The sequence below is a fragment of the Silene latifolia genome, chromosome 1 (assembly GCF_048544455.1).
Source record: "Silene latifolia isolate original U9 population chromosome 1, ASM4854445v1, whole genome shotgun sequence".
Taxonomy (NCBI): domain Eukaryota; kingdom Viridiplantae; phylum Streptophyta; class Magnoliopsida; order Caryophyllales; family Caryophyllaceae; genus Silene; species Silene latifolia.
The window spans coordinates 85,162,610-85,189,385 of NC_133526.1; the positions used below are offsets into that span (position 1 = coordinate 85,162,610).

The 26,776-nt window shown below is 33.4% G+C and overlaps 1 protein-coding gene across 2 annotated transcripts; it reads right to left on the minus strand.

Annotated features, from left to right (window-relative positions):
- Positions 1 to 1,684: 1,684 nt before the first annotated feature.
- Positions 1,685 to 19,444, minus strand: LOC141607438 (D-2-hydroxyglutarate dehydrogenase, mitochondrial-like). Of its 2 annotated transcripts, XM_074426788.1 has the most exons (16): positions 19,282 to 19,444; positions 17,468 to 17,826; positions 11,103 to 11,204; positions 10,165 to 10,212; positions 9,612 to 9,682; positions 8,999 to 9,117; positions 7,702 to 7,797; positions 7,175 to 7,284; positions 6,217 to 6,297; positions 5,842 to 5,942; positions 4,943 to 5,051; positions 3,637 to 3,742; positions 2,960 to 3,045; positions 2,746 to 2,871; positions 2,516 to 2,614; positions 1,685 to 2,246 (listed from the first exon to the last, which is right to left on the minus strand). In XM_074426788.1, exons 1-16 carry the CDS (start codon positions 19,379 to 19,381, stop codon positions 2,151 to 2,153), a joined length of 1,809 nt encoding a protein of 602 aa, XP_074282889.1. In that variant the 5' UTR covers positions 19,382 to 19,444; the 3' UTR covers positions 1,685 to 2,150. The 2 variants fall into 2 exon arrangements, with proteins under 2 accessions (XP_074282889.1, XP_074282894.1); XM_074426793.1 differs by lacking the exon at positions 2,516 to 2,614.
- Between the last annotated feature and the right edge of the window lie 7,332 nt (positions 19,445 to 26,776).

Consider the following 26,776-nt stretch of genomic DNA (forward strand, 5'->3'; position numbering starts at 1 on the left):
TGTAGATGTTTATATAGGGAAAAATAACCGTTACAATTCAAATGTTACCGTTATAATTCAAAATAACCGTTATAATTCAAAAATAGCCGTTACAATTCAAAATAACCGTTAGAATTTAAATGTTACCGTTACAATTTAAATGTTACCGTTACAATTCAAAATAACCGTTAGAATTCAAAATAACCGTTATAATTCAAAAATAGCCGTTACAATTCAAAATAACCGTTAGAATTTAAATGTTACCGTTACAATTTAAATGTTACCGTTATAATTCAAAATAGCCGTTAGAATTCAAAATAACCGTTATAATTCAAATGTTACCGTTATAATTCAAAATAGTCGTTATAGTTAATAGCTTATAAATAGGCCATTCTATGTCAATTTCAATCACAACATCCAATCCTATTCACTCACTACAATACTAAAATGGTTCTCACAAATACTCAAAAAATCAGAGGTTATCAAGGCAGAATCGATCTAATTGTTCAAAATTTACCAGTTCTAATTGAGCGTCTTAATCAGTGGTTCCCAGTGCCACTGTATGTCACATGCTTGAAGAGCCTCCAATTGGTAGCCTTTGTATAATTTTAACCGGAAACCCGGATCATGTTCTAACTCCAAAGATTAGAGATGAGGTTGTTTCGATGAAGCGAAACGAGAAGATGTGGGAGTTTCGCAGGTTAAGAAGTGATATCTTCACATATTTTGAGCGCATCCTCACCGTGATCGATTACCCAAGACTATCAGACTTATGTGCCGGTAGAGTGCTCAACCAAGGAAATCTTTATCTCTACATCAATGATTTGTTGACTCAATATATGTCTACCCAACCTGAAGAAATTGAGGTTCAAGATCATGAAGAAGATAAGGAATCGTCATCTTCATCATCGGAAGATAATTAAGTTCGATAGTTATTTAATTATGTTATGTTTTAAGTAATAATCGTTTATGGTATGGGTTTGAGGTTTGGGGTTTAGGGTTTGGGGTTTGGGGTTTAGGGTTCTCGTTCACCCGAGGCTCGTTTACATCCTCCTCTTCCGGATGTATCTGAGAGTAAAGGGCATCGAACATGGATGATCTCATACTCGGATCTGCATTCCGAATTTCATCGAATAACTCCTCCAATCGATCATAGTCACAAACCGGCATTGCCTCGGAACCATCGTACTCCAACTTCCTCCAAAATGCATGTAACACATCAACAGGGACCCGAGATCCGTTTCTAGCAATGCGATGAAGTGAACAAGCACATAACAAACCAAGTGTAATAGCCTTTACACAACCGCAATCGATCATCAAGGCATCTTCCGTCATCTTGGCACCTCTTTCGAATTCTTCACGCAATTCAATGATGGCATTCTTTGATATTTTATAAGAAAGTCTGGAAAATAATCGCTGAATCCCCGTCAACCGCCTCGATCTAGATAACTCCAACGAGTGTCGGATCTCAACATGTTGCGTTTCCATCAAAGAACGAAACCGAATCTAGATGCTATCAACGGCCAGTTTCGCGCTATTCAACCATCTCTTCAAATTCGCATGAGCCGACTCAACCCGGGATGTAGAAGTGTTCTCAAAATGAGTTATCTTGTTCGTTCTATACTGGGCCACATTAGCTTGTCACCTTTTTACCATGGTACTTGTTTTTGCTACTCTAGACTTTCGACTGTCTTTTAAATTCATACATTGAAATGTTTTTCTTTTATTTTTCCTTAGGAAGAGGGATGAACCCCGAGTTACATTCAGCAAGCAATGTACAATAGTAAGGACCCCAAACTACCCCTTTTTGTAAGAACTGATTTTGTCTGACCCTGATCATCGTGTTTTCCGACACAACTTGACATGGCTTCTAGCGAGTTATTGATGTTCAATGACAACTTCAAGATAATACACAACCCATTACAGTACACCAAAGTCAGAGTGTGCAAGAACACTACAGACCTACAGTAAACCAAAGTTGAAGAGAAATTGGCATCTTCATGATCTTGAATTCTTCATCATAAACAGCTACAAGTCCCAATAGAATTGCTTGGTATTTCCAGCTTAAGCTTCAATCAAATGTTCAAGCAGTCTTAAGAGTAAATTGCATGTCATAAAACGATGCTTTGTTCTCTTTCCTGCCAGTAGTAGGTTGATAAATTATGGTTACTTCAGTTCTTGCTGCTGAGTGAATGTGGAAGAACTTTATATGGGTTTAGTATGCACTTCGGGTCCATCAGATTCTTGATTGAGGCCATCAATTGCACCTGCATTTTACGCAGAGTCATTCATGCATGTTTCTAAAAGTATGATTCGATTCCTAGACATCGAAATAGTTCAAATCTGATATAGATTGATTCGCTTGCACTACTATTTTAAAATAACAAGAATCATTTACGGAGCATATAAATTATGCTTATTACCAATTAATTTCAACTTAGCTGGGATATTTGACAGGTATTTGAGTGTATGATTAGTTAAAAATGCACAAAGTAAAGCTTTGGTAAAAAAAAAATGCAATAACCAGGGGAAAAACCTGACAAGATAACACATTCTCATGCCCGAGCAATGCATAATGGTAGAAATGCAGAAAAGAAGTCAGACTCCAAGAGATGGCCTTTGCTTTGGTAATTTTCTTTCAACATTTTGAGCGGAAGGGTAATGAGAAATCAATTAACATAAATACACAAGACTGCCATTTTGCTTAGTAAACCAACGAGTACTAAAGAAAACAATAGACTAAAACTACCAACAAGATGTACTTACGACTTCGGGAGACTTGCTGTAGTAAATCTTGTTCGCTTTCATCAGTCCAACACCGTGCTCAGCACTAATACTCCCACGATGTTTAGATGTCCACTCGTAAACAAAGGGCTCAATTTGCGCTAAAATCTGCCACCAAACTTAGCTGAGTGCTCCACATAACATTCAGCATTCTTTTTTTTTTTGGTTACTTTTCTACAAGATATAAGAAACTTACAGCATCATCATACTGAGGAGAGGTTATATTGAGGTGCAAGTTGCCATCTCCCAGATGGCCATATCCGACAACATTAGCTGGATGACCTACACAAAGAGTCCATGTTGCAGCTAAACAGAAAGCTAGGAAGACTGAAGTTCTACATATTTTACAAAAAGCTTCATAATAGATAAATTACTCATATAGAAGGGATGGTAAAGTGAGAGGCTGAAGTGGCACATTAAGGTGGTGTTTGATTAGGGGGGTTAATCACCAAAGCCACCCCACCGGTACCACTTCACCCGCCAGTGACTCTTCCCCCACCCGACCCCACCACCTTAGTGACCCCCTTACAACCGATCGCAACCACAACCATCCTCATAATCACCACCTATAACCCTAAAATATCACTCTCGCACACCCAAAAACACCAAATCTGGTATTTTTGGGGGTGAAGGAGGGGATTTCGGGGGTAGAGGAGTGACTTTTAGGGTTATGAGGGGTGGTTTCCATTAAAAGGTTCAATAAATGTTAGTTATTGATACTCGATATCTACCCAGTTTCAGAATAATAACAATGGCAAGATTATTGCCAGAAAGTCACAATTTCCCCAGTTGTCCCATACTCCCATGTCTTAAGGCTGGCCATAAAAATGACAACAGTACCAGAACAAAAATGATATAAGATGTATGAATTACCAAGGCGTGTCCGCATTTCCTCCACAAGATCATACATTTTCTCCACAGGAATAGACAAATCATACTTATATACAGCCCCTGACTTCATCAATGCTTCTGGTATGCCCTAAAGCATATCAGAGTAAAACATTTCATCAATTTTGGTACTACTCACAAAATGAACTAGAATTTGGATTGAATGAGAGGAGTACATGGTATATGAGCAAAACAAAATTAACCTTATTGGCATTCAATACAAATAATTGAGTACTTTCGGAGTAGATAATAAACGGACACTTCTACAACTTACAAGGACACCACTTAGGTTCAATCAAGATGGAGGAAAGGTACCAAAATACTTTCGTAAAATATGCATATATCACACGACGTTACGAGTATGCATACTCGGAAAGAAATACAAACAGTAGAGCAAGACAAAGAACCTCATTTTAAAAAAGATAAACAAAAACTAGAATAGCAACATCTCGCTGAACGTTGCTATACATATGAGACTGTTAAAATCCAAGCGCTGTCCACATATTTGAGCTTTAGTCTTTACTTTCATGTACTCCGCATTATGAAGTTATTTCCGTTATAGTTTGAAAGTCATGCTCGGGAAATTTTCCTGCTTCCTAATGTGAAAAAAAGCCTTCATATTAGTATTCTTTCCAATTTCGTGATTGCTAGATTTTAGAGCACTATTGTGCACACTTAGTGTGTGCTCTGAATAGCTACGTACAATTCAAATAACCCTTTTTTAGAGGTGCTAGTCAATGAGATTCACTATCTATCTCAAGCCTAGTTATGCCCATTGCTTATGCTTAATACTAGAGACGTCATGGTCTCTGTCATCTACTGAATGTGCGTGACGCTCTGGTGATTGAGACCAGAGATTCAAGGGCATGCAGATCTGAGACCCTCCTAATTGGCGATCCTTCATAGCACTTGTCCTCCAATAATTGCATCCTCACTGCGAGAGATAGTAAGGGTTTCACATCACGTTTTGACTGACCGATATGAACCGTCGCAGACTGCATCAACGGCAACAAAGTAACAGAGGTCTGCTAACTAGGCCTAGCGAGGTTGCATATTTTCACTTCTGAGCCTAATTGTAGCTTACTGAACCAAAATCTAACATTGTAGGATAAAACGACTAGATAATTAGAGGACCAAGGCAAGAAACCAAGATTTAGACAATTTGGAAGCAGAAGATTAGTCTGATTACAAGATAGGTCCTAACTAGAAATGCATGAATGGTAGAGCAAATGAGCGATGGACATTGATGAATCTTCTTAGAAGAAAAGAAAAGAAGAGCATAAGTCACAACCTCACGGATACGCCAAAATGAAGATGCTTGGTTGATGTCCTGTGCTATGGTTCCATCAGATATCAATCCGTTCTCCATTGAGCGAAACAAGAAGGTCTCAAGCTTCTCTCTGGACATATAAGCAACGTCGACTACTTAGACCTATCAATGTGAATATCCATCATGCAACTCAAAGATGGGACAAAATACAAGTATAACTGTGAAAAGGATTATTCCATTTCCAATGATGTTGAAAGCAATATAATGGAATAAAGCAAAATAAAACACTTTAGTGTCTGAGTATAGATGGGGAACTGGGCAAGTAATAGTTCGTCGATGCAATACTTGGGCAACTTCCATTATGGATCATTCATAATTGCTTGTGTGTTTTAAGCACAAGGGTAAGGCCATTAACATCCAACCATCCTTCCCAGTTACCCTGCTACAAGAGGGAGCCTTTAAAGAACAACGATAATGTTTTAGACTCCTCTTAGAGTATAATTGCAAAAACAAACTAATGTACTACAATTATTCTCTTTGTATATCCATTTCTTTTTCTTTTCTTATTGTTAACCTAGAATGGAGGTAGAAGAATTATCTGAAGGTGACAGCTAGGCCAAGTAAGATGACCCCATAAAGCAGTAGCTTAAGAGGCTTCCACAGCAAAAGTGTCTGAAGCTCTAAGTTAGAGGTGATAACACCCAATCTCTTAGCATTTGGCAGACACACACACTTATCAGCGGTAAAAGAAGCAGTAATTTTCAACATCTCCAAACAAAAAGAAATATAATGAACTGTTTAACATCAACAGTCCAGCTTAAATCCAAACAGATGGCACCTAATGGCTAATACGATGCCTTTTGAAGCCACATGTTTGACGGCAAAATAATGCCCATATTGATGGTTGAGAAAACACTCACCTATCATAAGATTCATCACTGCCTGTTGTCTCAATCAGGACATAAAAGTTGTGTAATGCAGGAGGCAGAGGATTTCTCACTCCTTCTAAATTATTCAGAACCTATAACACAAAAGCACAAGTCATTTTGTAACTCGACAAACAAACTGAAATAAAAAAAAAACATAGATTCATTGAAGTAAAAAGAAATCAGCGTCCATGTTAATGCATGAACTCCATAACCTAGATGACTGTACCTTTATATTAGTGCAAGAAATTAATATATGCAACATTAGTAAACTTAAAAGCAATTTCTGACTGCGAATATTTTATCTGGAAGCATTCAAACAGTTGTAGCAACTAGCAAGTAATATTTTCAACAAAGAAAGATCTTTACCACATCCATTGCATGGCTATCCAAAAACTCAAATGCAGATAAAACCTCTCCAAGTTTCCTTTTGGCTTCAAGTAGAAGTTTCTGACATATATAGGCAGCAACAATATTAGTTTACTTTTTCATACATGGGTATTAGGTATCAGAGTGGAAATTTGAACTTGGAAGCAATAGCCAAACGGAAAAGACGATATCCAGGGATAGCTTCTCCAGATAAGTGAAACAAAGCATCATGTATACATAACATGGGTATACAAGCAAATCACTGAAGAACAGTTAAAATTTCTAACACTCCAGCCACAACAGTCAATACGGATTATGTTATTATCTTCCCACATGAAACATATCATTTAAAACTACATTCGTGTAAGCACAGTAGGTAATTGAAGCAGCTATGATTTATGATTTCTTGCATTGTTCTTTTATCGAGAAAGGTATTTGATACACACTTTTAATGAAGGATCATCTATAGTTGATCGAAAAACAAATGGAGTATTAAAATCATTCTTTTAATTCGGTTCAGGGTCACTAGTGAACCCTTCAAATGCAATTTGAGGCCGCAAAAATATATGCAGCCATCTTGAACTGGTTGGTGGGCTTTTTTGTCATGGCATGGGCCATGTTAAACACAAAACAAGATTTCTGATGATCTACCACCAATCCACTACAGGCCACGAGAACAGATGCAAGAAGCACTAACAAATTAAAGAAGAAGATTTCCTCATTTACTATGCTTTTAGCGGGAAATTGTTAAATACTTAAATTCTTTTTTGGAAACATTGGATTTCCAGAAATATATAGATAGTAAAATCAGAAGTTCCATATAACTAACTACCCACATCAAAGTACACTCTACAAATATTCAATAAAAGAGCAATATTTAACTACAACTACCAAGGAGAAATTCGAGTGAATAATATAACAGGCCCGGTTCTATTTACTCTCGGAAGAAGTTGGCTACCTGACAGCTGATATAGTCATTACAAGCCAGAAAAGCAATGTTGACAGCAGCAAGCTTTGGTGGAGTAAGGATAGAGACTTTCGTCACAAGACCCAGCGATCCTTCACTACCTGCATCCAGAAAAGAGGGGAGAAAATTAAATCTGAGGGCTTCCAAGGACGGAGGGTAATTCTTAAGGGGGTAATGGAGGGAAACAATGGAAAAAGAGGAGTGAGGTGATGGCGGTGGTGAAGGGATCAGGAAGGGATTGAGGGAGATCTATTAACCTCTAATAGGGGTAATATATTAACCTAGAGAGGAGGTGGATAACTATTACCCCCACTTTATTCTCCTTTGTGAGATTATTATTACCCTCTCTTCCACATTTTCTTCCCACCATTACAACCACTTCCACCTCCACTCCAATGTTTTTTCCACTGTTACTCCCTTAACAATTACCCTCAATCATAATGAGCTGTGAACCAGAAGCTTGTATTCTCCTGGTTTGATTTGTAATAAATCACTAAGCACCAAAACTTACCACAAACCTATAAATAAATGCTTCAAGTCATACCCAGTATTATCCTTACGTAAGGTCCCAAGCATGTCCATCACAGAACCATCAGCTAATACAGCTTCAAGGCCTATACAAGAGTGCCCGCTTAAATGGGTATATCATTACCTGGTCAGGCACTTCTAGGATCAAGACATAAATATGACAATAGAAAATTAGAATTGAAATTGTTTGGCAAACCAGGTTATGAATAAGACAAATATGCAATTTGTAAATTCATCTGAAATTTCTGAAAATAAGCAAAAAACTAGTAAGCGCAACATGTGTTGTGAGTCAAAACTCAACAGCATCATAAAACAATCTTTACATATCTCATCCATGATAGATCCAGTTCTATACGAGAATGACAATTCTAAATAACATTAAACGAGTATATTGAATAGCACAGCTGAAAGCCGTTCAAGTCGACAAACCGACTCCTTGCCATCGCTTTAGTTTCTTTCAATGACTTACGTGGACTATGACGTGAGTGGAAGGGTGAAAACCCCGTGATGCTAATTTACTAGCTGAAATGGATTTAACTTAATGTACCAGATGAATCTCTGAAGTCATCATAATTAGTCATATGAGTCTAAGATGATCTCTCTATGGAATTTTCGGCTGTCAATACCATATACCAACTCAAACACATGAGATGCCATATTTGGAACTTTCCATATTTTTAAATTCACATGATATCCCAGAGGTTTGACATATTTTCCACGGTACCAAAAGTTTATGTTTGTGATAATATCCTTGAGGTTTGTATAGTTTGCCAATCATAACCAAACTGTTACATTCATAATTTTTAAGGTTATAATGGTTACATGTGTCATTCATAATGTTTGAACTTTGATAGGAATTTTTGAAAAAAAATAATAAATGTGTAATACCATTATACTTTTAAGTTGTATACATGGTGCCACAGAAAAAAAAGTGGTATCATGTGGACAAACTTAAATAAAAGGGTGAACAAACTTATTTACGTTTTTTTTTTCAAAAACTTAACTTCCACTCAGCATTGATGAATGAAACGCATTATTTTAACCTTAAAACTCCACAGATGTTACAATTTGGTCATGGTGGATAAGAATTACAAACCTCTGGGCTCTGGATAAACCTAATTTTTTAGTACCTTGGGGAATTCGGTAAACATCAAGATACCATTTGAATTTTTAGATTTCAAATGTATTAAGCTAGTAATACAGCTAATAAAATAATTTTTCACACCTTTTCCTTTACATAGCCTATAACAATCAAATACCACGTTAAATGTTCCACTTAGATATTACCCAAGACATTCCCATGAAGAGATCCATAACGAACCAAGCGCAAACCACCAGCATTAGTTGAAACATTTCCACCTATTTGACAGCTTCCTTTAGCACCCAAATCAAGAGGCATGACAAATCTACATCATTAAATAGATAAGTATGGGAAAAAGATTCTAACGTTTCTCTTTGATATGAAAAGTGCAAACACGAAAAAAAAAAAAAAAAAAAAAAACTTAGTTACAGTAATCCAGCATTCAAAGCTGAGCAAATTTCTACCAAATTCTGAACAGAGTGAATACAACATTATCACAAACATTTATCACTGTCCTAAAGCCTTTGTCTTAGTTTTTTTTTTTCGAAAAAGAAAAAAATGTGAAAAATATTTGTTTTGGTTCAACTGAGCGCACTATGTCGCGGGTGAGAAATGAGAATCGAACCCCCAACTTCATGGTTGGGATAAAAGAGCTCTTACCACTTGAGCTAACTCTTGTTCTCCATGTAGAAAATATTTAAAAGGTAAGGAAGCACCCTCATAGCTCTCATTCAAATTAACTTAATATCATGTCGTAATCTAAATGTTGAGACGCAACATAGACTACACAGAACTTCAAGGGTATACATAGAGGATTACCCTTCATTGTCCACAAAAGATTCCAAATTCTCCAATATGCATCCTGCTTCACAGACTAGGATTCCACTGACCTACATATTTTGAAATCAAATCATTTTCTAAAAAAAAACAAAATGTATATGGAGGACCAAGAAGAGATTGTCTCAATACATAAAGTTTACTCCATAGTATTAAATCTCGTCACTATATCAACTCACTCAAGCATAATACAAGACATGAAATAGAACCAACATATCATTTGATCATTCACCGCAGTCTGTGTTCAATAAATCGGTACATCCCTTTGCATCTAGCAACAATATAGGACTGGAGGTATTGTCTACCGATGAATATTGAGCAAATATAGGCATAACAAAAAATTCTAGTTCATGAAGAGTGTATGAAAAATGCAAAAGCAAAACCCTCCCTATGGTCTGTGCCAACCTAACCCTTCTACCTTAAGGATCTTCAATTTAAATGCTGAGTATCAATTGCCAAAATTCAACATATCCTCCCAACAACTGCTCCACAAATGTATAATAGAAATAAAAGGAACACTTGGGAATCGGCATACCTTGTCAAAAGATAATATCTTGTTCATTACGCTCAAGTTGACAATAACCTACGAATTAAGAAAAAAAATCGTCAGTATTGACATCCAAAAATGACAAATCAATGCTTTACAGCAACATTATTACAGTTCATCAAAAGCTCCGCCTATGGCGGGATAAGGAGGTTGGGATGTATGCCTTATCCTTGTATTGAAAACAGCAGAGTTTTTTATGAGTCGCCCAAAAAATTGCATCACACCAACTGCTACAGTGCTACTACAATATATAAGGAGCAGGATATTTAGTTAGCCATATTGCTTATTCCATCGTGTATCGAAGGTAAAGAATCATGAGTTTTTGGCTCTTGACTGAGTCCATGAGTAAAACAACAGAGAAACCAAAATCAGATAACTAGATATATCATGCTTTGAAACACGTCGACTAAGAGGATAGCTATTGACTATGTTTCTTTAGAAGTTAAATTCAAACGTGTCAAGCATTTTACTTGTCTCAATTTATTAAACAACTTTTGGTTGCAGTGAGGTAATGAGAGGAGAATGTAAGTATCGTTTCCACTGCAATAAACATAAACGTGCTTAAACTGACTCATAACAAAAACGAGACAACCATCTACTACTTTAAGGGGAAAAAATAAAAAGGCGGAGGATTTTAGGTATTATGCTTGTCTAGGTTTTTTGGCAAGCTAAAATCAACTGCTCAAACCTCAGACACTGATGAGTGATGACAGTACACACAAGTATCATTTCTACAGCAATCTTCCACCATCTATCAGTAGGACACATATTTGACATGAAACACAGCTCTCACATAAACAATTATACTCAAAAGTTGAGAATCTTAAGTGTGCCATTATCATACATGTAATACTTTAGCCAATCAGATGCGCACAAACCATAACCACACAGCAATTTTGTTCCATCATTTAAAACTGTTATATTACCTCATCAAAAACAGGCACACTTCCCCCAACAAGACCTGTGTTACCACCTTGTGGAACAACAGCCAAATGCCTTGAACTGCAGTATCTCATAATCTGAGAAACCTGGAATGTGAACACATTTAACTCAAATTAAATCAGAGTTGCCCACTTTCACAATTACAGAACACTTTAGAAATAGAAGAGCCATGTTCACATTCATAGTACCTTGGGCATATATATATATATATATATATATATATATATATATATATATATATATATATATATAGAGCAAAGTTCTTCTAAGTCCCTTTTTTTTGAGTCCATAAGTCCCTCCCACAACCCTTGGATCATGCATGGTGGAAGGTTGAGATTGAAAGCAAAAAACACACTTAACACTAATTAATTCACTTCTCTCTCTAGTTTTAATAATACATTCACTAATTCATTATCATACACAATTAACACCATATTTTGTCTTATACTTCAAAGTTTATGAAAATTTTGTTAACATTTTTCTTGTTTCGATTTTCTTCGTTTTTTTTTTCCGAGACAAGTTTTCGACTGTTTCGTTTTTTTCGTTTTTTTTTTTTTTTTCGCGACAAGTTTTCGACATTTTAGGATTTTACGAGTGTAATTCTAACAGCAAAAAGTGTAATTTTAAGAAATATTTTCGAGAATTTAGCGTTTTACAAGTTTAACTTCAATCTTTACCGAGTGATTTTAACGAATAATATTTTGAATTTTTGTCATTTTATCACAAGTTCTTGTAATTTAGCATTTTACGAGTGTTATTTTAATGACAAAAAGTGTTATTTTAATCCAGGTAAGTGTAATTTCAGTCCAATGAGATTGTTATTTTTGGTCAAGGAGAATGTAATTTTAGTCCAGCAAAGTGTAATTTTAATCCAGAAAAGTATAATTTCAAATCCACTGAGAATATAATTTTAGTCCATTGAGAGTGTAACATTAGTCCAATGAGAATATGAGAATATGACCAAGTCCATGGAGAGTGTAACATTAGTCCAATAGAGGTAAGTGTAATTCTAACCGAAAAAAGTGTAATTCTAACAACAAAAAGTGTAATTCTAACAACAAAAAGTGTAATTTTAGCCGAAAAAAGTGTTATTCTAGCAAAAAAAAGTGTAATTTTAACAGAAAAAAGTGTAATTCTAACAACAAAAAAGTGTAATTTTACCCAAACAAAGTGTTATTCTAGCAAAAAAAAGTGTAATTTTAACAGAAAAAAGTGTAATTTTAATGGAGGAAAGTGTGATTTTAACCGAAAAGGTGTAATTCTAACAACAAAAGTGTAATTTTAGCAACAACAAAAAGTGTAATTTTAGCCGAAAAAAGTGTTATTCTATCAAAAAAAAGTATAATTTTAACAGAAAAAAGTGTAATTTTAATGGAGGAAAGTGTGATTTTAACCGAAAAAGGTGTAATTCTAACAACAACAAAAGTGTAATTTTAGCAACAACAAAAAGTGTAATTTTAGCAGAAAAAGTGTAATTTTAACAGAAAAAAGTGTAATTCTAACAACAAAAGGTGTAATTTTAGCCGAAAAAGTGTTATTCTAGCAGAAAAAAGTATAATTTTAACAGAAAAAAGTGTAATTTTAATGAAGAAAAGTGTAATTTTAACAGAAAAAAGTGTAATTCTAACAGAAAAAAGTGTAATTCTAACAACAAAAAGTGTAATTTTAGCCGAAAAAAGTGTTATTCTAGCAGAAAAAAAAATTAAATAAATAACCACCCGAAACAATAACAGTGTGATTCAAGACAAAATTTGGGGAAAAAAATGCAGGAGATCTAGGTTTAAATATACAAAAAAAAAATGAGATGTAAGAATAACTAAAAAAAACTAAAGTAGATCTGAAAAACAAAAATGGACAATAAAAAAACACAAAAAATAAAGCATGAGATCCGAAAACAAATAAAAGAAGAACAGGAAAAAAAAACAAAAAAACAAAAAAAACAAAAACAATAGATGTAGGAAACGTGTGTTTGTTGAAGAAGCAAACAAAAAAATAAAAACAGATCTAGTATATACTAGAACAAACCAAAAAAAAGGAAAAAAAAAGAAAGAAGACGGAGGAGGGAGGTGGCGGCATAGGGAGGTGTGAGGGCGTCATATCTGGGTTGTGGGTGTGAGGGTGGTGTCGGGTGGTGTGGTGGTGGCGTGAGGGTGGTGTCGTGAGGGTGGTGTGGTGGTGGCGTGAGGGTGGTGTCGGCATAGGGAGGTGTGAGGTGCGTGTGGTGGTGGCGTGAGGGTGGTGTCGGCATAGGGAGGTGTGAGGTGCGTGTGGTGGTGGCGTGAGGGTGGTGTCGGGTTGTGGGTGTCGGGGTGGGGAGGTGGTGGTCCGGTGGGTTGGGTTGGAGAGAAAAGGGGGGGAAATTTTTTGATTTTTTTGGTTTTGAATTTGTTTGGTTTTTTTTAGAGAGGAGAGGTTTTTGAGAGATAAAAAATGAGTGAAATTATGAGATATGAGAGAGAAGTGGTGTTTGGAAAAGTATATATATTAAATTAGTAGTTAATTAGGAAGAGTTAGTGATTAATTAGTATAGGTAGTGAGAGAGTGGGTTTAAAGAGCTTTAATCCCCTCCTTTTTGCTTTCAATCTCAACCCTCCATCTTCCTCATCCAATGGCTCTAAAGAGAACTCATGGACTCAAATGTAAGACATGGACTTAGATGATCTTATATATATATATATATATATATATATATATATATATATAGAGCAAAGTTCTTCTAAGTCCACCTTTTTTTTTGAGTCCATAAGTCTCTCCCACAACCCTTGGATCATGCATGGTGGAAGGTTGAGATTGAAAGCAAAAAACACACTTAACACTAATTAATTCACTTCTCTCTCTAGTTTTAATAATACATTCACTAATTCATTATCATACACAATTAACACCATATTTTGTCTTATACTTCAAAATTTATGAAAATTTTGTTAACATTTTTCTTGTTTCGATTTTCTTCGTTTTTTTTTTCGAGACAAGTTTTCGACATTTTAGGATTTTATGAGTGTAATTCTAACAGGAAAAAGTGTAATTTTAAGGAATATTTTCGAGAATTTAGCGTTTTACAAGTTTAACTTCAATCTTTTCCGAGTGATTTTAACGAATAATATTTTGAATTTTTGTCATTTTATCACAAGTTATTGTAATTTAGCATTTTACGAGTGTTATTTTAATGACAAAAAGTGTTATTTTAGTCCAAGTAAGTGTAATTTCAGTCCAATGAGATTGTTATTTTTAGTCAAGGAGAATGTAATTTTAGTCCAGAGAAGTGTAATTTTAGTCCAGAAAAGTATAATTTCAGTCCACTGAGAATGTAATTTTAGTCCATTGAGAGTGTAACATTAGTCCAATGAGAATATGAGAATATGACCAAGTCCATTGAGAGTATAACATTAGTCCAATAGAGCTAAGTGTAATTCTAACAGAAAATAGTGTAATTCTAACAACAAAAAGTGTAATTCTAACAACAAAAAGTGTAATTTTAGCCAAAAAAAGTGTTATTCTAGCAAAAAAAAGTACAATTTTAACAGAAAAAAGTGTAATTCTAACAACAAAAAGTGTAATTTTAGCCGAAAAAAATGTTATTCTAGCAAAAAAAAGTGTAATTTTAACAGAAAAAAGTGTAATTCTAACAACTAAAAGTGTAATTTTAACAGAAAAAAGTGTAATTTTAATGGAGGAAAGTGTGATTTTAACAGAAAAAGATGTAATTCTAACAACAACAAAAAGCGTAATTTTAGCAGAAAAAGTGTAATTTTAGTCGAAAAAAGTGTTATTCTAGCAGAAAAAAGTATAATTTTAACAGAAAAAAGTGTAATTTTAATGGAGAAAAGTGTAATTTTAACAGAAAAAAGTGTGATTTTAATGGAGAAAGTGTAATCTAAAATTTAAAAAATCATGAAAAAAACACAACCAATCAAATACGAAAACCCGAGCCACCACCACCCCCACAACAACCATTAACCTTCGGATCCAAATTTAAATTAATTCTAATGGATAAAAGTGTAATTCTAATGGATAAATGTGTAATTTTAATGGAGAAAATATAACTTTAATAGAAAAAATAAAAAATGATATTATGTGAGATTTAAAATTTGAAAAAATCAAATTTATTTTCAAAAAATTACATCTAAAATTTAAAAATTATACCTAATGTCATATTTATTTCCAACCGTCTACACATGTAACTTTAACACAACACCCGAATACCACCAATCTTTATAGATCTAACATTAAAACAAAAGTACCTTTAAAAAAAAGACGAATTTTGAAAAAAAAAATAACAGGAGATTTGAGAAATATAAAAAAATAAGAAGTGAAATGAGATCTGAGATTTAAAAAAATAACAGGAGATCTAACATTAAAACACGCACAATCAGATTAATCAAACCCACGCACAACATCACCCGACAAAAACAAAAAAATCGACAAAAATTGAAAAAAAACAAAAAAGGTGAGTGAAATGAGATCTGAAAAATAAAAAGGAGAAGTAGAAGAGGAAAGCGGCAGGCGGAAGTAGAGGGTGGCGGAAGGCGTGGTTTCTGGGTCAGAGATGGGAGGACGTGGTGGCGTGGGTTAGAGGAGAGGGTGCAGTGTGGGTGGTGTTGTTGTCGGGTTGTGGTGGGCCGTGGGATGCGTTGTGCTTGGTCGTGGGGTGGACTTGGTTTTGGGCGAGGCTGGCCGTGGGGTGGCGGATTTGGGTGGTGGTGGGTTGTGGGTCATGTGGTTGGTGGGTGGTAGGGTGGGTGGTTGAAAGGTGGTCGGGTGTGTTGTGGTGAGTGAGGAAGGGAGTGAGTCGTGGTCGTGGTAAGGTGACGGTGGGGGCCGTGAGTCGTGGCTGTCCGTGGTGGACGTGGTGGTGGCAGAATTGGTGGTATGTATCGGTGGGTGTGGGTTGGTGAGTGAGGGAGTGATTTGTTTTTTGGGTTTTTTTTGATTTTTTGAGGGTTTTAGATAGATGTGGTGAGTGTTATTTTGTGAGATGAGAGATAAAGTGGGTGGAAAAATAATCTTTTATAGTGAATTAGGGGTTTGATTAATGTAGATTAGGAAGGGTAGTGAGAGAGTGGGTTTATTTACTCTTAATCTCCTTTTTTCTTCACCAAATCTAAGCCTTTCATTTTCCTCATCTAAGGGCTATAAGGGGGACTTATGGACTCAATTGTAAGAGGTGGACTCTTTTGATCTTTACACTATATATATATATATATATATATATATATATATATATATATATATATATATATATATATCGCAAGCTAGAGACAGAGAGTTGAATCTAATATGGATTCTAAGCTATATGCAAGCAAGTAAAGTCATACAGAACACTCAAACATCAAAACATAATTGCTATGTTAGTTCGACACTTCATTTTTGGTTGCATGTCAGTGATGTCACATGCTGACAGGATGCTCATTCGACGCGACATGACACGGCACTCCAGCACTTCAATATAGGCAAAAGATGCAAAATTTCACAAATCTCATAATCCGACACGCACCTGTCCGACACTGGAAGCCAAGTTGGATTAACATAGGTTCAACGCATAAAGCTTTTTAGAGTTTACATAATATTGGGGAAAAAAACTTTCTGACTATTCAATATGTGAGTCAATGAGCATCTGCGACAGTTTCTCTGTCAGATGCCAAAAAAGACATTTAACGTGAATAAACAAATATAACGAGCAAATTTCCTGAGACGTGATAAGTTATGTGTTCAACAACAGATGGAAGTTATGTGTTTAAAATGATATGAAACCCCATCACATACAGCTCGAGTTTCTGCTACATGGGGAAGAGCATTCTCTTCAAAAATCTCACAAGATCTCCTAGGACTGACTCCTCTAATTAAAGAATACCTTCCATTTTAACTATTTGGTAGATATCAGAATTACCATCCATATACTTTGTGGGATAAGTTTCTAGTTGAGAAAATTTAAAGCCAGAATCACAAATACCATCCGTATACTTTGTGGGATAAGTTTCTAGTGGACCACTTGAATTAGAAGAATCGCTATTCCTAGCTATGTATTCCAACTTTTGAAATTTTGTACAAAAGTGAAAATGGCAAGTATTTCTAAAACGTAGGGATTACACTGGTTTGGTTCATACAGACAAGGGCAAAGGATTTTTCAAATTCCAAAACTAATGAGCTATATGTAAAAGTAATGCTCTCTATCACAAAGAAACATTATAAAAAAAAAAAAAAAAAAAAAAAAAAAAAAAAAGTAAGAAAAGTTTCCTATATTGGTCATTTACCACGAGCAACAAAAGTAACGAATAATCTAGTTGTAGAAGAAAAAGCTCCAACTTAGAGCCAAAAGAAGAAAGCTATTGCTTTTAAAGTGTAATTATACCTCCTCAGTGCTCCGTGGTAGAAGCATAATCTTGCTGGAGCCTTTGTATTTGTGCATCCAATCAGTGTTTGCTGACTGAAGCCTATCCGCATCCAGTATTACATTGTTTTCCCCAAGTATACTCTGGAAGTAACTAACGTCCTTAAAATTTACTTCAGAGAAGGAAGGTCTCCTCTCAACAGATTTCGCTTCCGAACCATAGAACCTTGACTGAACACCCAAGTTTCTTCTAAAGCAAGTACCCCGAGAAAAACCTCCATACTCTCTTAAGAAAAGAAAAGATGATTGGCTATTCTGCCTCTGCTGCCCTATATATGAGCTAAATGCTGAGAGTTTTCTGACACCATCAAGTGTTGACCCTGCAGAGTATTTAAGTTTACTCATGAGTAGCCGCCGTTCAGAACAGCTTAATATTAATTGACTTGAGAGAGACACATGGGCTTCACGGCACTTTTTGTCAAGTATATAATTGGCAAAATGGTAAGATCACTTTCATGTCAATGTAAAAAGATGCTAGGGTGGACAATGAGTACATTTAGCCAAACACCTCTTTTGCCTCACAAATTGCATCACCGCCTACAATGAAACTGTGCAAAAGAAAATCATATAGTATTTTCCCATGGATATCCTCTATCAAGAACTTTCATATGGACAATGGCATGGGCTATAATAAGTTCTTGCCTGATGCGGTCCCGTAAGGCCAGCAGAAGACGAGCATATAAGCAGGTGCTACATGCTAGAGATCATGCACGCTATTTCTTCCAAACATTGCACTCGCTGTACTGCTACTTCATTACCCCATGATCCTTCTCCACTATAAATTTTAAATGACTGTACAAATCAATCTTTATCATATTCGACCTTTGTGTGATATGGTATCAAACAAAGGTTGAATATGTGGAGTATGGGTTGAAAAAAGGCATTTGACATTTTGGCTAGTGTGGTATTTAGTGAAAAAAGGCATCAGGGACTCATCTACTAGCCTTAGGCAAGTTTGATATGAAGTGATGTGATTTGTAATCTTTAGTTTGCCAGTAAACTTAGGGTTCAAAATAGCGCTAGTGGTAACAATCCGTCTTGGTAACTATGACGCTGAGTCATACTTACCAATAACACCATCTCAAGCAAGCTTTTAGGATTGTCCTTGTATTATTTCCTTTATTGTTTAATGTTGTTTTATTGAAAGGTTGTTATAGATCCATTTTACCAACCTCCAATTCCTACAATGTTCCATTGACAAGAGACGAGGTTGTTCACCTTGGAGGCCATCTTTCTTTTTCCTTCTCTAAACTTTTTTTCCGTTACTTTACCGTCATTGATGGTTTCAGAAAGTGATTCATGTTAGCGGACGCGATCAAAATCGTTTTGTGTGGAGTTCACTTATCCTCAGCACTCAGATCACGGGCTAAAGAAGCGCTGACATACCTTATACTCCTATTTGCTCCCTTCGTTTCAATAATTTGTTTACCTTTTTCCATCAAATGTAAACAAATGATTGTGACGAAGGAAGTAAATAATAAGCGTTGCTCCACATATTCCTAAAATTTCCCCAATCAATCAATGTTAAAACCCTAATTCAAATCTACAAATCCGACAAGTTTCACTCCACCTCTAATCTCAAATTATCCAAGCATCAATACTATACACAAAATCAGCACCAATTGAAGAAACTTCGCCTTGAATATATCAATTTAAATGCCAGAAACAATATTTCTACAGTCGGATTTCAAATAAAAGAAGTTAAAATTCAAAACATTTACAGTATAAACACTAGAGAGTACAAAAGAAGGCGAAAGTTATGGTATAAGAGAAACCTGAGCGTGAGAGATGAGAGAGTGGGCGGTGATGATCGGAGAGATGAATTGTAGGACGGCATCGCCATAGAAGTTGCATACAAGCTCGTCTTTTCTCCATTTCTATCTTGCTTATTTTGCTTCTTACGTGTTAGAAGTTGGAACCATGGGAATTTTGTTTTATTTTTCGGGTTGACCCGAGCGACCGGATTGGCTTTATTCCCCAATAACGTAAGTGAATTATACATCTGATGTAGTACATCAGATTATATAGTTTTTGAGTATTAAGATAAAGTTTTTGAGCTTTAATCTAAAGTTTTTGAGTTTTATTATAAAGTTTTTAAATTTATTTACCTAAACTTTAATCTCAAAAAGTTACATTATAACTCAAAAAAATTACATATAAGCTCAAAAAATTTTTTGATTTTTGACATCATAAAACTAAAATGTAATTTATAAACTCTATAATACTCGAAAAAAATATACAAAAACTCAAAAACTCATTAAGTATGATGTAGTACATTTGATGTACAATCCTTTTTCTCCCCATAACTTGACTTTCAAACTTTAAGGTGACTCTATTTGATTGGCCCATAGACTAGGTCTGGTTTTCTTGGACTTAATTTCATTTCTATGTTCAGCTCAATTAAGTTTAGTTCAGTGTAGCTTCATTCAATTTAGTTCAGTTCAGTTTAGATTAGTTTATTTCAACATTAATATTATTACTAGTTGAAAAGCTCGTGCGATGCACGAGGCTCTCATTAGGGTCATCTGTATAAATATATTCTATAGTTGATAAAAAAAAGTTCAATTATGTTTAAATCATTGATAAACAAAAGTTCGTGGTTGGTATAGTTGATCAATAAACTATTAGTGCTTTTGCATAGGAGTTTTGTCATTTAGTAGTTATTAATTCAGTTGTAAGACATCAAGTAATATGGTAAGAGTATGTAATTAGTTTTTCCATTATTGTTATAGGTATCACTGGTGTTAATTAAATACAAAACATTATCTCCATAAATATAGTACAGCTCACCAAATGAATCGCCCTTAATAACTGAGACAGACCTTTATGAATTTTGCAAATTATTTTAACCTATAATAACTACGTAAAACTAAATGATTTTACGTAAAGCAACAAGTATCATAATTATCTATGTTTAGTGTGTTTAGAGCAATGTTAGATCTCCTATAGCAAAAGTTTTCCTCGATTATCTACAATTAATTAAGAGAGTGTTTTGCTCTTTATATATCTTCTCGTAAAATCAAATCCATACTAAATTCCAATAAAATTAGTAGTCTCTAAACAACAGTACAAAAATATATGTGATTCTGTTACATAGAATGCATGAGACTCCTATTAGGGTCATCTTTAACAATATGCATATTGAATATTCTAAGAATTTGTTGAACAACAAATTGCTGGTTTACATTGTCATGCTTTGATAGTAGAAGTCAATTAAGTTGATAAAAAAAAAAGTCCAACAATCTTGAAAATCGGAACACAAAAAACTTTTGGGTTGATTATTGATGGATCATCAGTCCCTTTAACTTAAAATAAAGCTACTCCTTTTGGTATTAATTGTATCAGTTGTATAGAATCCGAAGACACAGTTGTATAATGTGATTACCTATTTTTATAGTTGTATGCACCACCGATTTTAGTTAATTTAAAACGTCATTCCCAAAAATGTTGTTTAATTCCATAAAATGAACACATGATAACTGAGGCCGATTTTACAAGATTCACAAATTAGATTAACTTACAACATTTACGAATATTCCATTTTGTAAGCATACAACCGTGTAAATGTTGAATGGTGGTACGAAAAATAACATGTATCTCAATTATATATGTAGCCTGTTTGGAGGATTTTTGTTTGATCTCTAAACAATAAAAATTTGTTTTTGACTATTAACCATTAAGACTGGTTGTTCCCTATGAACTTCATGTAAAATATATAATACGAAATTTAATTTTTTAGATGTGAGATATATTTTTAAGTGAATTAACGGTCAAATTTTTCAAAGTTTGACATGTAAAAAACAAATCAGGGGTTTTGTGTGGATTCGAGGGAGTAGGATATTATGATACTACTCTTAAAGTCGATTAGTTTTATATTAATTCTATTAAAATTACTATAATTCATTTATATTTATTTGAAATGTTATCTATTCACAAAATCAAGTCTCATTATCTTACATTGTTATTCTACTCTTTATTTATAATAACAAAATGAATAAATTTTCAGAAAGAGTTTCAATTTAAAAAATTTGCTTCAAAGTACTAAATATATACGTACAATCGTTTCACTTCTTAACCAATATATATGCAATTAGGTTTTTTTATTAAGTTCAAACTCTTAAGTTTGACCTAATTTATTACACTAAGGAGTACTTTATATTCAACTAAACCCTTATGGGATACCCCATAGTTAACCATTAACAAAAAAAATGATTATTTCCACTTTGGTGCCCTAAGGTTTAGCTAGCCTAATTTCACTTTAGTGCCCTGGGGTTTGCATAATTCCACTTTGGTGCCTTGAGGTCTACTTCTCACTTAAGTGACCTATACATAATTAACAATCTTAATATTTCATACTCCCTCCATCATCTTTTATCTCCCCGACCACTTCTCTAATATATGTGAGAGAATTTTTTTTAAATGAGACGATAAAAGATAATGGAGGGATACTAAAAAAAAATATTTTGAACATAACAAATCTAGCATTTTTTTCAATATTACTATTTTGTATGTAGTTTAATATCCAATTTTGCACTTTATTTTACTGAAAATATAATTACTTAAGATAAAAGTTGACTATTAAATATTTTAGGCCACAAAAATGAAATTTTATTCAAAACTCCGGTTAACAAAGTGGAAGTAGTCGAAACCTTAGGACACTAAAGTGGAATTATGCAAACCACATGGCACTAAAATGGAATTAATCCAAACCTCAGGGAACAAAATGGAAATTTTCCCCCCCAAAAAAAAACACCTTTAAAAGTTACCGTAAAAACTATTGCACTTTTAAATATACAATCAATACATGGCAAAGTAATAACCAGTCATTCGCAAACCGCGGTAAATAGTTAAGTGAATAAAAACACATAGGAGAATTGTAATTTAGAAAGTAAAAATTGATCTAACCGCATAATTTTGTATATTTGGCAGTTCAATACATTTTTAACTACTATTATGGATTTGATATGAACTTGAAACCAGTTTGAAAAAAAAATCGGTGATATAATAGAATATTATATATAGTTCTCACAATTTGTATATATATTTACACTGATTTATTCATAGTTAGCTGGTTCTTGAATTATTAGTCCGCATAAAATCGAAATTCATGACTTTGTTCATTTGTATTTAATTTTTTGGCTCATTTGACAAAATCGATATGAGACTTATTTAATATTTTTAAATGGTAGCTCAATTTTTTTAATCTTATGTGAATATTATTGGTAATCTAATCATACACATTTGATACGTTATAGAAAGTCAGAGTTAAAACGATTTCATGCCATCGTTAAAGTTGTTTATTTCTAATATTATCATTGTAGAAATTTTTCTCTGTCAAATGCTAATTAAATGTCATTCTTTACCTCTTTTTCCTATTATGACATGTTACTTTTTCATGAAGTACTTATTTTTTTAAATAAAGTTCAGCTTTTTCCTAAGGTTTTTGTAAGACAATTACATATTTGGTTATAATTACCAACTCGAATCTTTTGTAAATATTTTAAATATTCAAAAACGTTTCTAAATAAAATTATCTTTATTACTAAACGAATTTCACCAAGTAGTTAAAATCGAACAACTTAGATTTTTGACAATATTTATATTTGTAAGAAATTAAGTTTTTTTTTTTCCTCACAAAGATTAATTTATGTTTATAAAATATACAATTTTAACATTTTTGTATGTTTATTATATGACTTTTTTTTTGCTTTATAAATATTTTTAAAATAAATATTCTTTATAACATTATTTTTCTATTTTTATGTTAGTAAAGAATAATCGATAAATTATTAGATCCACTTCTATTAGTTTTTTTTCTTATAAAATATTAGATTTAGTTCTATTAGGATTACTTTGTCATAAATTATTAGATCTACTTTGATTAGGAGAATTTTCTAATAAATTATTAAGAGGAAAAAGCTAGATCTACACTAATTAGGAATTCTTAAAAAGTTGGACTCTCTAATATCGGTCGAAAAGTTTCTGCTTTATATATATGTACTAGATTTAATGCCCGTGCTATGCACGGGCCACTTGTAATATACTGATGTCTTAATGTCTTATAAACAACCACTATAGATTTCAAGTCTTGCAAATAAAGAGGATTTTTTTTTGACAAAGCCAATAAAGAGGATTGATGAAGATTCTATTTCCAAATTGATTAAATTCCTCATCCTAATACATTTTTAATTTGTTAACGTAAGTGGTAGTTACTATGAGCCTATGAGACATTAAGAGTAACTTGCCTCTCCATTTTTTCTTAAGAAATGGAGAGAAATTGGGCTCCTTTATTTGTGAAGTGTTATAATCGTTAAATCGTTTAACAATTTACCTTAAAAAACAAACGTTAGGATAATCACGACCATTTTCTTAAAGCAGAGATTCTTTCATTTTTTTAGTTTTACGCAAGAACTTTTTTATCCCACACTACCGGTGAGTAACAATAATGTATGCTAATGTCGTGAATTTCATTGCTTAGTTATGTTTTGAGCTGCTCATTAGCTTTGTAGTCTTTTCCAATGTCTGTTATAATTAATCTGATTGAAATTAGTTTACGCATATGAGCATAAGATCAACAACTATATTTGTTTAGGTATATGGGCTTGCGTAAGATGCTGCATTGAGAGGTTTTCTTTGTGTAGGAGTGAATTTTTACACTATAATACGCATTATTAAAGGGGTTAATGGCTTAATTAATTCGATACACTTTAATATCCTTACACAAAACTGATTATTACTCCGTATTTCGTAGGAGCATCTTGCAAGATGGCCAGTAAATATACCTCCTCCATTCATTTAGATTTCATACGTTTCATTCATATATATGCCTCTCATATACACGTATGTAATTATATGTAAGGGATGAAGTCATATTTGTGGGCATGTAATATTATTATTATGGCTGTAAAATTTCAGAATTTACTATTATTATTATACACTTATGTAATTAGGATGCCAACTTGCAAGGCCGACAATATTTTACTTCATATAGGATTTGAGTAAAGAGTTATGTATATTATTATATAATATATACTCCGTAGCTGTCTGATTCATATAGGATTCTACTCCCTCCAATTCAAAATAAAACTCCATATTTTCATTTCCGTCTATTCACAAATACTTTCCTATTTTTTTTTGGGTAGTGTATTTGTGTGGTTCAAATTTATTTATATTGTGGGATAGTGTGTTTTCTTAATTTTTGTGTTAAAATGAAATGGGACGTTTATTGTGAATTGGAGGGAGTATATAACAACGGATAAGAATACACTGACAATGATATCTCATAGCGTTATTAATTACTCCCCTTTTCCATTTTTTTGTTGTCTTTTTCCATTTTTTTGTTGTCTTTTTCCATTTTTGTGTGTCTCAATCATTTGTTGTCATTTCTATTTTAAGAATGAATTTGATGAGTAATTTGATCATTCACACCCAATTTATTCCACTTGTCATTTAGTAATTGGCCCTCCCTCTTTCCTTGATCTTTATGCCAAAATCAAAGGACAATAAATGGTCAAAACGGGGAGTATTAGTTTTATATAGTCTTTTGCGAAGGTTGGAGTTTCCAGGGGCTAAGGATCTTAAAAATTCAATATATACTATGACTCGTATAGGAAGAATCCTTTTGTCTCTAAAATTTGGTCTCCTTATCACTTACTTCTTCCTTTTCAATTATTTATTTGCTTTATACGAAGAATTTTTTTGTCTCTAAAATTTGGTCTCCTTATCACTTACTTCTTCCCTTTCAATTATTTATTGCTTTATACGAAGAATCCTTTTGTCTCTAAAATTTGGTCTTCTTATCACTTATTTCTTCCCTTTCACTTATTTATTTGCTTTTTTATTCGGAATAATTTTAGTTAAAAGTACACAAATGATTAACACGGAGGGAGAGATGCGTCTATTTGTATTTTGGGTAGAATGTATGACACATATGTATTTCGTGCTTGTCATGCAAATGTCCTATTTTGTTAAACTTTGGAACCATGTCTTTCGATGAAAGGGCACGTAATACAAACTTTTACATGATATAGGATTTTATCATCATAGAGTTTTATAGTAGGAGTAGTTGTTAGTGTATATATTTAATTTGACTTGTGTATTAAACTTTTCTCGTTATGAACTCAATTTCACCAAGCTTAACTCATGTAACATGCTCTCTACGTCACAATCATTTGTTTAGTTTTTTATTCTTTGTGATGAGTACTTTAATCAAATGTAAACAAATAATATAATTGGGATGAATGAAATATTTAATTATTTGATTAATTTGTAAACTACTTCAAGCATTTTTCTTATAAATTTTGTATTTTTTTTGATAGATCTAAGGCAAGCTTTTAAAAACAGTATAGTTATTTCTTACATAGAACTTCGTTTGAAGATTAAGGAATCACATACATATTGAGAAGTATTTGTGAAAATCACTCTCTCATTTGATCATCTGCTAAAATCGCGTGACAATTGTCTAAAAAAACAACATTATAATGTGTATTTATAATCTCATACTTAGCCATATAAACATTTATATTTATCAATAGGACTTTGTGCTATCCAATGCTCTTTACATCCGTAAAGAAAAAAAAAAGTGGAGGTAGAATCATCAATACTTGTGTAAGACGGTAAAATTGTAAGAGTATCGATGCTCACGCAGTTAGATGAATACAAGCATGACTCGTAGATAATCTGAAAAAACACCCAAATAAAATAGGTAAAAGTTATAGGAAGATTATAAAAAATCAATTTCTAAAAAAACTTATGCATGCTTTTTAGAAAACATTTCAGTAGAAGCAAGATCAGAAGATATATTAAGGATCGTCTCAAATTAAAACTAACAATATAAAAATTGTATATCTACGTACAAATAAACTCAGTATCATATTCAATTTATATATTCAAATAAAGAGAATATAAAATATTTACCACTTTTTCCATTGAATACACTGAGAAATTTGCATATTGTACTCCATGCATCAAGTGTTCGATTCCGAGCCATCATGCGTTATCTGTTCGCTTCATGTGAAACCAAATGCAAATATATGATTAGCAAAGCTCCTCATAAATTATAGTAATGTATGAATCATATAAAAATAGCAACAATATAAGAAAAGCTTAAAAAAAAAAATCTCAAATTTGGCATAAATTACTAAATTATGGTTACTTTTATAGGCTTATTACAAATATTTTGAGTTTGTCTCCCATTGATAATCAAATACACTTCCTAATAGATGGAGAAGATATACTCCATCTTTAACTAAATTAACTCATGTGTTTATC